The sequence below is a fragment of the Schistocerca gregaria genome, chromosome 5 (assembly GCF_023897955.1).
Source record: "Schistocerca gregaria isolate iqSchGreg1 chromosome 5, iqSchGreg1.2, whole genome shotgun sequence".
Classification (NCBI taxonomy): Eukaryota; Metazoa; Arthropoda; class Insecta; order Orthoptera; family Acrididae; genus Schistocerca; species Schistocerca gregaria.
The window spans coordinates 467,968,190-467,983,610 of record NC_064924.1 but is presented as its reverse complement, the minus strand read 5'-3'; the positions used below and the strand labels follow the sequence as shown (position 1 = coordinate 467,983,610).

At 42.3% G+C, this 15,421-nt stretch overlaps 1 protein-coding gene across 1 annotated transcript in view; it reads left to right on the top strand.

The window, feature by feature from the left end:
* The window catches only part of LOC126271926 (protein FAM219A), a 97,984-nt gene that overhangs the window by 58,824 nt on the left and 23,739 nt on the right, over positions 1–15,421 (top strand). Inside the window, exon 2 of the mRNA XM_049974337.1 lies at positions 2,391–2,469. Coding sequence (XP_049830294.1) covers positions 2,391–2,469 — 79 coding nt within the window. The remainder of the gene's footprint in view (positions 1–2,390; positions 2,470–15,421) is intronic.

The window sequence follows — 15,421 nt, the reverse complement described above, 5'->3', positions numbered from 1 at the left end:
GCATCAGTACGTAACTAAAGTGGTACATATTGAATACAAACCTGCAGAGAGGTAAATTGTTTGCAATTTGCTCTCTGAGTACGATTGCCTGTTCAGACTTTCAGGGAACTGTCTTTGTCTGAACTGCTATTGAAAAAGCTTTTAGCTGTACATCTAATAGAGGAGAGCTGGTTTGAATGAGACAAGTTTTGCTTTTCTCCATGTTACCTATCTGGATTGTCAGGAGTACTGCATACAGACTCAAAATGAGAACTCATATTTATTTCAATTGTCTCAAATCAATATTTGTGTGGAACGGAATTTACATTATGTTTGTTTTGCATGCATACATGCTGGGAGCCCTGCAGTGTTGTTAAGCTATTGCCTGTGGTGCCAGTTATCCCAAGCAATTCATACCAGAGTCACTGCGAGCTATCTGCAGTCACTTTTGCAACAATAGGTACATTACAGTCAAGTTCAGCTGAGTCTCACATTTCCTGAGCTCTGATTACTTTAAGCATGCCATTAAGATGCTGTAGAATGTCAGTCCACATTCTGTTATCAGCAGGGTTTTGAATAATAGCATCGTGAAACATATCTTGAAATGGGACTCCACAAAAGCAGATAAAATTTACAGTTTCTAGTCATGCTCTTGAGTTCAGATATTCATTCCTTGTAAGACTGATTATTACGACATGTATGAAGAAATTTCAAATGAGTCCAGCTACATGAATCTGAGCTCTGAAGAAGTTGTCCATTTTCAAGCAATGTTTATGTAGGATAGAGTTTGTGGCACTTAACTAAGGAAAGAATTCCTGAAAATGTAAAAATATACACTCCTACATATGAAAACAAGAAAGACCATCATGATTTACCTTATATGTTGTATGCTGCTAAATATTGCTTGAGTTGCAGGTAGTACTCTGTCCATTTCTCTTGTTTTACATCAAAAGAGTGGAAAGGAGGATATGGCACTTGGCATTCTGTGCTTTGGTTGATATTGTTTGCTGGTTTCATTGTGCATCCATCAATCTGGCAATATTGGTTAGTGAAGGATAAGTGCAGTGAGTAACTGCTCTCCATAAGTTGCCATAACATATAGAAATTAGAGATGCTGTGAAATAAATACCACACAAAATGCTGTGAAATATATGTTGTTGTTGTTGTGGTCTTCAGTCCAGAGACTGGTTTGATGCAGCTCTCCATATTACTCTATCCTGTGCCAGCTTCTTCATCTCCCAGTATCTACTGCAGCCTACATCCTACTGAATCTGCTTAGTGTATTCATCTCTTGGTCTCCCTCTACAATTTTTACCCTCCACACTGCCCTCCAATACTAAACTAGTGATCCCTCGATGTCCCAGAACATGTGAAATATATACCATACAAAAATTATTAAAAGTTTTATCTATTTCTAACAACTGCCACACTTATGCAGAAGACTCATTTCCAGTGGATATACGATGTGTTAGTAGTTTAACGGGCCAATTAATACAGTCAGACATCTACAAAAAGATAATGCATTAATGAGTTTATTTACAATATGTACAGTTAATAATTGAGATACACACAACTTTGTGCAGCTGTAGGTCTTCTGTGGTGCTCAGTTATCTGCAATGTGTGTGGTGTTCTTAATACAGAAAGAAATAGTCTTGGATGCTGATATGACCTGGTAAGTCACTGAAACTTATAAATACTTAATAGCATTGTGATATGTTGATGCAAGTCTGAAAGTTCACCGAATCTGGGGTGAAGCAGTGAGTGTGGCTGCTTATAAAGATGCACCAGTCAATCAGAGTTGCATGTTAATTCAGCATTCTCTGGCAGAGTGTACACATGACACCCCTTCCCCTCTCTCCCCTACCTCCATCCCTCCCCCAACCTTCACCCCCATCCCTCATCCTCCTATCCGCAACCCTCACCCCCTACTACCCCCCCCCCCCCCCCATCCATCCACCCGCCCACCCATCACCCGTACCCCATCCAAGCTGGCAAGCAATGGAAGAGAGAGCTGACTGGCAGGACACAGGTGGAGATTTATAAGTGCCATCTCCCATGTAACTGTGAGAGGGTTGCCAGATGGAGTTGACAAAGATGCCATCAATGTCCCATGATCAAGTTCTATGTCCTGTGCATTACAGCTTTCTTTTCACAGCAGGATCCTCTTTGTCAGAAACCTTATTTTGCAACCTCTCTGATACGTTGTACTTCAACAGTGACTTAATACTGTCACCAAAACTAACTTTTGTACTGCAATACATTGTGATAATTGTAATCTGTTGACTGCAGATATTGTTGAGGTCTTTCTGGAGTATGCTGATATTATGTTGTGGTTAACTCTATATTTTCAGTTCACTGTTGAGAAATGAAGAATTAATAATTTGTTTGATCTTGTTTCTGTTTATTTCCAGGCCAGTGACAGTTCATGCAGTAGCACCACTGTGGCAACTCCTCAAAAAAGCAGTGCAAAACAGCTACACAGAAAGCTCGGTATGAATGTAGCTGATCAGTATTCTTGTTTACTGTGCATACTGTCACACTGGACCCAAATATTGGGTGTTACAGCTATTACTGAAAAACAAGAAAGCACAAATAAATTAATATAGTGAACCTTTGATCATTTTAATGTTTGACTGTACATATTATTACATTATGTCATCACTTATAAAACTAAATTGTATAAGAAAAATATTGTTGAAATTTTATTAACTTTTGTACTGCAATACAATGCACCTTTGACATTCCTGGCATGTGAAAGTACCAGTGCCAGCATTACCTTAAAGATGAAATGTCCCATTAAATGGACACCCATGCTTTGGCTGTGACTGATGTATTAATGTCAAGCACTTTGCCCATCTTGATCTTGACTGCCATACCAATATTAGTCAATTCTCCCACATAATTATTTTGTTTACAATGTGACATTAGTTATCCATGTCCAAAATGACTCCCATTTATAATTTAGTTTCACTTAAGATTATTTTCAGAAGTTATGTGTTATTTGCGTGTGCTAGAGAATTAGGACTAGATTGATTTCTTGATTGGCTGGAGATTTTGTAAATGTTTCTTAGCAGTCTTTGAAACAGCACTTGAACATTTGTTTAGCAGTCATCAAGCAGTAGTAAATTGAGCTGGGATAAAATAAATAAAAGTTAAAACTGCATTTTCTGTACTTTGAATTATCAATCTCATAACAGGGTATATACCATGTGACTTATGTAAAATGCATTATACTTTTGTTGACAGTGATCGTGAACACCACAAAAGGTGCTCAGTCAAAGGGTGTTATCTGTCTGATGATTCTGTTTGGGATTGAACAGGATTTAGAAATAATTGTCCAAAAGCCATATTCAGTAAAGTTTACTTTGTTACATTATTGGATTCCGGATATTATGACTCATTTTCAGGTGATTGAATCTGATAAGCTGGCAGTATGTTACACCTTTGATGTGTCTGCAAAAGGTAAACAGTACATGCAATGGCTTTCAGTGCTGTTTACCACTGATGTGTGCATCTACAGACTAACATATTAATAGAACACCAACTCAAGCCAGTGGAAGGTGTGCCTTTGAAAATGGATGGTAAGCTTCTCAAACCAGTAAATGAGGGACGTTCAGCAAGTAATGCAACACATTTTTTTGTCAACCAATTTTGGCAGTGAACAAAAGCATGGTGACTTGTTGGATAACATGTCTGTAATCATCGCAGAAAGATCTCAGAGACCTATCTTATCTCCCATGTGCCAACCAACCGCACACAGCTGTGACTTCTGCAGTGTTGGAACATATGGAAACTACCTTTTGAGGTGATCGACAGATCAAAATGAAACATCACACTGCTCAACTGGATTTATCTATTGCTAGTGCTGACACACTCATCCATCAGTTGTGATACTTAAAGTGTGTCTTCCCACTAGGTTCTGTGTCATCTAACAGAGAACCATAAAGAGCAACAAAGGATTCTGTATAGAACTAATAGCACTTTACGAGTCTGAACATGACAATTTTTTTGTCAAACATCACCACAGGTGATGGAACATGGGTTTATCACTATGAACTGGAAACAAAATGGCAATACATGGAGTGGCACCCCACCACCTCTTCTCTGAAGAAAAAGTTCAAAACTGGAACCTTGGCTGGTAAAGTCATGGTGATGGCCCTATGGGATTTTGAAGAGGTTATTCTGTTTGATGTTCTCCCTTATAATGCAACAACCAACTCTGAAGTGTATTAGACATGTTCATCACCACAAAAATGAAAATAAATGTCCCCTTCATGAAAATACAAGGCCTCAAATAAGTGTGCACACCTGAGAGGAACTCAAAAAACTTCATTGGACTGTTCTTCCTAATCCAACCTACAGCCACATTGCTTGTAATTTCCATTTGTTTGTCCCTATGAAGGATGCACTCCACAGGAAGCAGTATGTTGATGTATGGAAGGTTATTGATGAAGCAGGATGATGGCTCTGACTTTGACCAGTAGAGAGGTACCACATAAGCATATTTGCCCTTATAGTAAGGTGGCATTAGGCCTTTGCTTTGAATGAGGATGTGGTGAAAAGTAGGGGTTTACAGCCAAAATATTGGGGAATAACATGGAGTATTGGAATACTGAATAAAACCATCCTGTTTTCAGACAAAAATGTTAAATTACTTATTGAATGCCCCTCATGAAGTAAAGAAAATCATGCTGATTGTGGCCATCAAACAGCGATATCTATCCATTTCTCCAAAAGTAAGCTTTATTTTTTATAAATCAGTATGAAATTTTTTTTACGAACTTGTCAGAGGTATTATTCCAAACTCAGTAGTAGCCGATCGTTTAAATGAAACATTATATATGATTTCAAGGATACATAGTGAAGTGTTCTGGAAATACTCTCAGTTATTTTGATGGCATTTTGTAGCTTACAAGTGCTCCAACTTTCTTGTCAGTGCCTCCTATTTGCTTTCTGCACCTTGAAGCTACAGGTGATATTTGCATTCTTCCTTTTTATGAAGTCACTATTCCATGAAATGTCCTGTCGAGAATAATACAGTACTTGCCTGCCTTTCCATTTATTTATGACCACATGACATTATGATATCTAGTAACTGGGATGAGAGAAAATGATGTGGAAAACTGTGTTGTCTAAAGGACAAAATATTGAGGAAATTAAAGCTGAAATGTATTCTGCCTAACCTGAGACAATCAGTGATCTGAAAATGGTAATGTAATACTAACACATTCACACTATGACTTAATTTAATGGGATTATAGTGGTGTACCATTACCAGTTACGAAGTTAACAATTCCTTCTAAAAGAAGAAATGAGATAATTAGAAAAAATGAAAAAGAAACATATAAAGATTATGTTGAATAATTAAATGCCGTAAATCATGGATAAGAACGCGATACATAAACTGTGCTCAGGTGGTGTAATTAACAGGAAACTGCTTGAAAAAGGCAGGAATTAGATCTGAATTCCAGACTAGCATATAGTTTTAACTTTTCACATGTTAAGTTAGTATTAAACTAATTCCAAGATTATACCTCGTATTTTTATTTGTGTGTTTGTCTGCCATTTTTCAGTGTCTATTATGGGAATTGATAAGCACACACTCTTTTTTTATTTGTAAAATTGGCAATATTTGTTGGTGATGTTCATTTTCATATTGTGTCATTTTTATGGTTTCATTGTTGCTTTTATTTCCATCTCTGCTATCATCAAATATGCACATTGTAATGTCACCCACATACACCTGTGATTTGAGAGTTGAAAAATTGACTCCACCTGTCATTTTGTTCATACCGGCATTAGTTTATACCTGCATTCATCTCTCTTCAAAAATTTTACATACTGGTTCATATCATGCCACAACGTATGATAAACATATTTATAACACTTCAAATACAACACTATGTGTCACAAGTGCTTACCAGTTGTTCATACTACATGGTTCCCACATCTGACAGAGAGAAAATGAAGGCAGAATCAACTCTCTGTTGTAAGGTGTTATGAAGAAAGAGATGGGAGATACCAATGTTGCTTTCAAAACATTTCAGTCAGTTGGGACTTGTCATTTTCCCCTAGCGGTGCTTCATAACATGATAGTAAAAAGACAAAACTTGATAACTCATAGCTTCTCTAAACCTATCCAGGTAAATTACTCTATGTTCATGTTAAAGCTTTTAAAATAATTTGTAACTTATGACTTGGCAGTACAATTGACGGAAAACAGATAACAAAAAGCAGGTTTTTATGAATGGATTATGGTTCCTTACATGGTTGTAAAGTATCTTTAATGTGCTGGCGATTAAAAACTATGCAGAGAGAAAAAAAATTCATTCAAGTAGCAACCCTGTGGTGGTTATTAAATTACTTATTACACTATGTTTTGTTTCCCAGGAGTGATAGTTCTGTAGGGCCATCAGAGGAGCTTATGAGAAATGGTGGGAGAAAGGAGGAGTTCAGATGGCTTGCATAGAGCAAGGTAATACAGTGGTAAGACACTGGTCACTTATACGAGAGGACAATGGTTGAAATTCACATTGGCATCCAGAATTATGTTTTGTATGGTTTTCCTGAATTGTAGAAAGGCATATTGGGATGGTTACTTTGAAAGGGCATGGTCGAGTATCTTCCCCTATTCAAAATTAATAATTTTAGATATAATTCATGTAGCACTATAGAGATATTTCTTTCTTTTTAGCACAAAAACCACATAAACACCAACACATGGCAGTGGTGGAGGTAGCAGTGCTAGGGATAAAATTGGATATATATATATATATATATATATATATATATATATATATTAAAAACAAAGATTCCAAGACTTACCAAGCGGGAAAGCGCCGGTAGATAGGCACAATGAATAAAACACACAAACACACACACAGAATTTCGAGCTTTTGCAACCGGCGGCTGCTTCGTCAGGAAAGAGGGAAGAAAAAGGAAAGATGAAAGGATGTGGGTTATAAGGGAGAGGGTAAGGAGTCATTCCAATCCCAGGAGCGGAAAGACTTACCTTAGGGGGAAAAAAAGGATAGGTATATACTCACGCTACACACACACACACACACACACACACACACACACACACACACACACACACATCCATCCATACATACAGAGACACAAGCGCTTGTGCCGAAATGCACGCATTTTAGCTCACGCAGGCTGGCATGAGGTCTGGAACAGGCAAGGGAATTAGAATTGAGAAAAACGGATGTAGCTGGTGGAATACTTAACTTTAATCCAATAATGGAGAACGTTGCTCTTTATGGTACATGATTCACAATATCAATAGTACGGATACTGGCGCCTTGCTAGGTCATAGCAAATAACATAGCTGAAGGCTATGCTAACTATCATCTTGGCAAATGAGAGCGTAGAAGTCAGTGAACCATCACTAGCAAAGTTGGCTGTACAACTGGGGCGAGTGCTAGTAAGTCTCTCTAGACCTGCCGTGTGGCGGCGCTCGGTCTGCAATCATTGATAGTGGCGACTCGCGGGTCCGACGTATACTACCGGACGGCAGCCAATTTAAAGGCTACCACCTAGCAAGTGTGGTGTCTGGCGGTGACACCACATTCCTCCCCCCCTCCCCCGCAAATCGGCATACGGTTGTGGCATAAGGCTTCCACCCGCCCTGGGGAGGACCGCATGTTGACGTATGCGACGAGTTGGGGAGCCTAACAACAGGCGAGGCTGTGCCACCCGCACCCTGCCATTCGGACTGCGGGGAGCTAGGAAACGCCTGAAAACCTGCTCCAGGGTGCACGCCAACATGTGGTGTATGCGCCCTTAGAGAGACAGGAAGGGCCGGAGGGTCAACCTCCATCGGGCCGGGGCACCCGACAGGTGAAGACGACATATGGTCCGTAGCGGGCAAGAGTTCCATGTCGGAGGACAACTGGTCATGGGAAGTGATTGGCTGCGTGACCCAGGGAGGTGCCCGGCAGTTGCAGCGACGCGTCCACTGCAGGCGTCACCAGCGGGAGTACAGGCAGCGGCGGCGGCGCATCGCCATGGGGCAAAATGGAAGGCAGCGTCGGTAACACCTGGGGCTGAGGCGAGCCAGTAGATGGGTCCCCGGGTCCCCGGGGCGCTGACCGGACGGCACCGTCGCGGAAAGCAGACGGCGAGCGGCAGATCCTGTGCGACGACAGAGACGCAGCTGATTGAGATGCCGACGCACCTCACCAGAGGCCCCCAAAACCAGATACATAGCGCTTCCGAGGGAGCGAAGAATGCGCCCTTCGAGCCAACGGCGTGAACCTCAGTAGTGGCGATAGTAGACAACGTCGCCTGGAGCAAAAGCAGGTGTCTGCCGCTGCACAGGAACCTGATGTGGCGGATGTAGCAAAGACATCAAGGTTCAATGATGACGACCATGGAGCAACTCAGCCGGCGAGCGACCATCTCGGGGCTGAGAGCGATACAAGGACAAAAAGAGCAATAATGCGTCCTCCCGAGAATGCGACTCTTTCAACTTCACCATCCGTGACTTGAAAGTCCTGACCAATCGTTCAGCTGCACCGTTTGGCTGTGGCGAAAACGGCGCGAACGTCGGATGTTGAATACCATTGGCCTTGCAGAATGACTGAAATTCTGAGGAAATGAATTGTGGGCCATTGTCGGAAGACCTTCAATGCAAAAGATAGCGGATAACGCTTGGATGGTGGCAGATGACATTGTGGAAGACATCCGGACAACAAAAGGAAAATTACTGAATGAATCTATCACAAACAACCATCGAGCATTCCAGAAGGGACCAGCAAAATTGATGTGTAAGCGTTGCCAAGGGGAAGTGGCTTTTGGCCATGGAAAGAATTTCCACAGTGATGCTGATTGTTGTTCGGCACACACCATGCAAGAAGAGCACATATTCGTAATCGCGGCATCGATTCCAAACCACGTACAGTGCTGACAAGCAAGTTGTTTCGTTCTCACTATACCCCAATGTCCTTGGTGGAGAAGCTGTAAGATAGAGGACTGTAACGAACGTGGTACCACGACCCTGGACTGATCATTATCAGAACGCAACAGCATCACACCACGTCGTACAAAAAGTGCCTCCTTGTGAGCAAAAAATCGGCGATCCAACGGGTGCCCGATCCGTGACTTTGACAAGGGCCATTGCATAGCAACAAAATGCAGAACGGGAGGAAGGACAGGGTCAGCAGCTGTGGCTGTAGCTACACGATGAAAATCAATCGGAAACGATTCGACCACATCATCGGTTTCCGCATCAATGAACATGCAAGCAAGTTCAGAGGAATCGAATGCCCTATCCTCAGCAACAGGCAAGCGGGACAACGCATCGGCGTTTCCGTGCTTAGCAGTGGACCGATACAAGATATCGTAGCGGTACTGCGAGAGGAAAATAGACCAGCGAATGAATTTCTGCGCTGTACGTGGAGGTACAGGCTTGGTCGGATGAAAAAGTAATGTCAAAGGTTTGTGGTCTGTGATTATGGTAAAGTGACAACCATACAAGAAATCATGAAACTTTGTAACAGCAAATACGAGAGCCAATGCTTCTTTCTCGATCTGTGAATAATTTCTTTGCTCAGACGAGAGCAATTTGGATGCAAAGGCAATAGGGCGATCGTGCGATCCATCTTTGCGCGAAAGCACAGCACCGATCCCGAAATCAGATGCATCCACCATCAACAAAAGGGGCTTCTGGGGATCGAATGGCATAAGGCAAGTATGGGAAAGCAACGCCGATTTCAAATGGCGAAAGGCGTGGCCGCATTCCGTCATCCAGACGAACGGAACACCTTTACGGCGTAAGCGATGAAGCGGAGCTGAAATGGAAGAGGCATGCGGCACATAGCAATGGTAATAATTTATTTTGCCCAGCACACTCTGTAGCTGCTTCAAATTCTGCGGCGACGGCAAGTCTTGTATGACACGGAGGTGCGTTGGACTGGGGTGTATGCCTTGGGCATTGAGTACATGTCCCAAATATGGCAAGTCCCGAGCAAAAAACACACATTTGTCCTTCCGCAAGCGAAGACCATGTTGTCGCAAGACCTGAAATAATGTTCTGAGATTGGCCAAATGTTCTTCTTCCGTCTGTCTGGAGATCACAATATCGTCCAGATAATTTGCTGCAGTAGGGACCTACGCACAAACAGTTTGTAGATATTGCTGAAACAATGCAGGAGCGGATGCACACGCGAATGGCAGTCGTTTGAATCGATACAAACCAAGATGCGTGTTAACCACCAAAATGCGCTGGGCTTCTTCGTCCACCAGTATTTGCAAGTACGCATCTGCGAGGTCCAACTTCGAAAAATATTTATCCGGGCACAGTTTGTCAAAAAGATCTTCCGGTCGGGGTAAAGGAAAAGATGCAGTCACTAGTTGTGGATTCACTGTTGCCTTGAAGTCCACACAAAGTCTCAACTTTCCGGAAGGTTTTGGCAAAATTACTAAGGGTGACGCCCAGAGAGAAGCCTGCACATGTTCAATTACACTTTGTGATTCCAATTCGTGTAATGTTTTTGCGACGTCATCACGCAATGCGTGGGGAACATTATGCGCTCTGAAAAATTTCGGTTGCGCATTGACTTTCAGTTCCAAATGTGCTTTATAGTTCTTAGCGCAACCGAGGCCCGGTGCAAAAATGTCTGCAAATTCTTCACATAGACGAGAAACACTGTTTGAAGGCACAGTCTGGTTCACTGAGAGGACCTGATTTACTATAGACAAGTTAAACAACTGAAATAAATCGAAACCAAACAAGTTCACTGCAGAAGAAGAACGAAGGACGTAAAATGACACAAGTTTTGTTTATCCTTTGTATGTTGCAAGAAGGCTGCACTGTCCTAACACAGGGATACGTTGCCCTGAATAGCTTGTTAACTGAACATTTGCGGCACGCAACGGAGGTGTGCCCAACAGTTTGTAAGTGTCTTGATTGATCAGTGAAACTGCAGCTCTGGTATCTAGCTGGAATGATATCACTTTGCCATTAATGTCCAAGTCTACAAAAAGTTTATTGTCCTGCTGATGACAAGAGCGACTGTCTCGTGCAATGTGAACTGACACAGGTACATAATCACTTGCGACTTGACGGGAGTTCCGGCGATGTCAACGCACACTATTTTTGGGACGAACACAGTCACTGTGAGAGAGAGTGGCACTGGGTGGAGTGGAATGAACTACATGAATTTCTATGGGCGAAGTGTCACGAGCCTGAGTATCCTTTGTTTGATGCCGATTCCGGCGCGAAGCAAAGGGCCTGGAACGGTTTTGAGCTTCTGATCTGAGCTTTTTCTGGCAAACACTCTGAACATGTCCTTTTTTATTACAATAAAAGCAAATAGCTTGGCGTGATGGGCAATTCTCACGCGAATGTTTAGTAGCACACCGCGGGCATGATTTGATCACTGCATTAGCTTGCCTGCACGGCACACGTGGCTGAGAGCCTGGCGGCAGCGGCGCGGCCGGGCGAGAGGGCTGTTTACTGCTCCGTGCAGCTCGCCCGGCGGGCCGGTTAACCTGACACACTGCTGGCGAAGTTTCAAATGATTCCTGAGCAAAGTCAAGTGTGTCCTGCTGATCCAATATGTCCATCACTTGTTGAAGGGAGGGATTGAGTAGTTTCAAAAGCTGTTCCCTTATACGAACATCAGAAACGTTCTGTGCAATTGCGTCACGTACCGTAGTATCTGAATAAGGGAGTCCACATTAACACTCAAAAGCACAATCCCTAGTAAGGCCTTGCAAGGTTGCAACCCACTCCTGATTAGTCTGACCTGCCGTACGTTTTGTACGGAAGAAGGTATACCTTTTTGCAACTACACTGACTGCCTTTGAAGTATGCATCTAATGCAGACAAAATTTCTTCGTAGGCCAGAGTTGCTACGTCGTGTCGGGGAAATAATTTGACTATCACGCGGTACGTGGTCACTCCTACTGACGATAACAAAAAGGGGTGCCACTCGTTACCTTGAATTCTGTAGGCAGCGAGATGGAATCCAAATTGGCATGACCACTCCATCCAGCTTTCCAGCGCAGCATCAAAAGGTCGAAAAGTGAGTGCAACAGCGTGTTGTGGCTGCATAAGCGGTGAAGTGGCTGCTGCTGCATCGTTGCATCGCACGATGACCCTAGACTAGCTGTCCAAGGGCATTCAGTAAGGCCTGCGTCTGTTGATTCTGTAAGCGATAAAATTCGGACAGTACATCTGGAGATTGTGGCGAAGCCATTATACAAGTAAATCAGGGCAATATCGATAAGAACATGGTTTGCCTCGTCGCCAATTTTGTGGTTGGCAGGAGAGCCAACACCGTGTTACTAGAGGAGGTCGAAAGGCATGCGATTTAGCTCACGCAGGCTGGCGTTAGGTCTGGAACAGGACAGGGGAATTAGAATTGAGAAAAACGGATGTAGCTGGTGGAATACTTAACTTTAATCCATTAATGGAGAATGTCGCTCTTTATGGTACATGATTCACAATATCAATAGTACGGATACTGGCGCCTTGTTAGGTCGTAGCAAATAACGTAGCTGAAGGCTATGCTAACTATCGTCTCAGCAAATGAGAGCGTAGAAGTCAGTGAACCATCACTAGCAAAGTCGGCTGTACAACTGGGGCGAGTGCTAGTAAGTCTCTCTAGACCTGCCGTGTGGCGGCGCTCGGTCTGCAATCATTGATAGTGACGACACGCGGGTCTGACGTATACTTCCGGACCGCGACCGATTTAAAGGCTACCCCTAGCAAGTGTGGTGTCTGGCGGTGACACCACACATTTCACGTGGGAAAAATATATCTAAAAACAAGGATGATGTGACTTACCAAACAAAAGTGCTGGCAGGTCAATAGACACACAAACAAACACAAACATACACACAAAATTCAAGCTTTCGCAACGGTTGCTTCTTCAGGAAAGAGGGAAGGAGAGGGAAAGACGAAAGGATGTGGGTTTTAAGGGAGAGGGTAAGGATTCATTCCAATCCCGGGAGCGGAAAGACTTACCTTAAGGGGAAAAAAGGACCGGTATACACTCGCGCGTGCACACACACACACACACACACACACACACACACACACACACACACACACACACACAGATACAAGCAGACATTTGTAAAGGCAAAGAGTTTTCAGGGGGGGGGGGGGAGGAGTTTAATTTTCACATGTATGTCAATAATACTTTTCATCATGGCTTATTTTATTGTTTTAAGCTGTAGACAATCCACTAGCTACATTTGTTATTTTTCCCATGTTTTCCTGCAGATCTGTAAATGGTAATTGCTGACAAAAACTGGTAGTCTGAGAACCTAATAAGCTTGTGATCATAGACAAGAAATAAAGATATTTATTCTACACTTTCTGGATGTTTGTTCCTTTTGCGACCATCTCACAGCTTGTGAAATTTGTGCTTATTCTCATGCTCATATTCAGGTGGTGTCAGGACACTCTGCTCCCCATAGATTGACTTGCTCATTGAGTTTAATTCCCTCTTCCAGAGTTCAGTTCTCAGCTTTGCTGTTGAGCCACCATCAACTCATATAATTTATGTTTGTGCCATCAATGGCAGTCTGTGCTCATGTCACACCTTGTGTAGATATAAAAGGATGGAAATGATAAACAGAAGTGAGGGAAGACAATAACTCACCTGTAGCTGATTGTGGTATGATGCATATACATATGCATCAGCATCGAAATTTGCTTAGCTTTCAAACTACGACTATTTGTCGTTAGTATTTATTCTGACAAACACAATCCCACACATACCTAAATGCACCCGTCTGCAGTCATGACAAAACAAAATGTCAATTAAGCACCTGTGCTGTTATATGCATCTGTGCGCCACATACCAAGCATGATGATGATGATGATGATGATGGGGTCCCATACTTCGAGGAGCGTAGGGGACAATGCGGGAGACCTGCACTGCCGTACTAAGAAAGGTCCTAGCCAAGGTGGCTTCCCATTGCCTTCCTCCAACTGTAATAGGGATGAATGATGATGCTGAAGATGACACAACATCCAGTCATCTTGAGGCAGGCAAAAACACCTGACCCCCCCCCCCCCCCCACCCAGGAATTGAACCCGGGACCCCGTGCACGGGAAGTGAGAATGCTACTGCAAGACCATGAGGTGCAGACACATCAACCGTAATAAATGTTATAACGCACTTTCAATTTATTTCACAGTTGCCATTTGACCGTTTGATTCAATTCTCTTCCTTTTTTTAATTTTTTGACATTTTTGCAACCAAATAGTTCAAAGTGATTTTTGTGTGTGTTATTTTCAAAATCATTGGATATTCTATTTCCAGAATCTGATATCTGATTGCTATAATGACTCAAATCCTTGTGAGCATGTATTTCATGTATATAACAAAACCAATTTTCCTGTTAACTTTTGAAACTGTGTTGTTATTATGGTCTAAATATTTTAACTGTTGTCAAGGTTTGTTTGAACTGTGAGAGAACATTATGGAAATGTTGGATTTGGCAGACTTGTGAAGATAGATGCAAAATATCCCACAAAAGCCTACACAACAAATATCAAGTGAGGAATATAGAGGTATTTTTTAGTCCCCTACATATTCTTCCCATAAGGACCTTGAAGACAAGATTAGACTAATTACAGAATGCACAGAGACATTGCAGCAGTTATTCTTTCCGCACTCCATTCACGAGTGGTATGTGAAAAAACCATTGCATCTGGTGGTCAGTGTGGAACAACACTTAGTACCCTCTCTCATACACTTCCCAGTGGTTTCCAGAGTATGGATGTAGGTTTAGATATATGCATTTGTAATTGTGTTTGATCCAGAAATCTTTTTCCTTGTGTCAGTAATGATACTTCTGCTTTTGTCCTCTCTGGCTTTGAGTTTTTATCCAATACAGAAAGTATAATTTTCATTCATACAACTGTAGGCCAGAACATCAGTGGGAAGCCTGAATAGAAATGTTGTAAGAGGTGTCACTCATCCTTGAGACCCACAGATCATTTCGGCTTGTGATAGGTGAAAGCTGGCAACCTACCCAATGTCTTTTGTTGATGTGTTGAATATGAACAGAATAAAATAAAATTTAACTGTACGGAAAACTATGAGGAGACTTCAAAAAGTAAGCTATGCATGATTATGGCAGGTCAAGTAATTTTCACTGAATGCTGCACTACATTTCAAAGTGCCACAGACACATGGCACTATTTTGCAACAGTCACGAGTCTTTATAAACAATTGGCAGAACGTTCTGTTAGTCAATCTAATCTAATCTAATCGCATTCAAGTCCTTGATAACAGAAATCCACTTGTTTGTTGCAGAGGCACAGAACTGCTATGTGAATGTCCTCATTGTTGGAGGTTATGTGATTAGTGCAAATCAGTTCTAGAAATAATTCAAAAGCCAAGATCGCTTAAATACTGTTTACTGGATAACCGATATGCTGGCCATTGTTAGTTGAGCAGCGGTCATG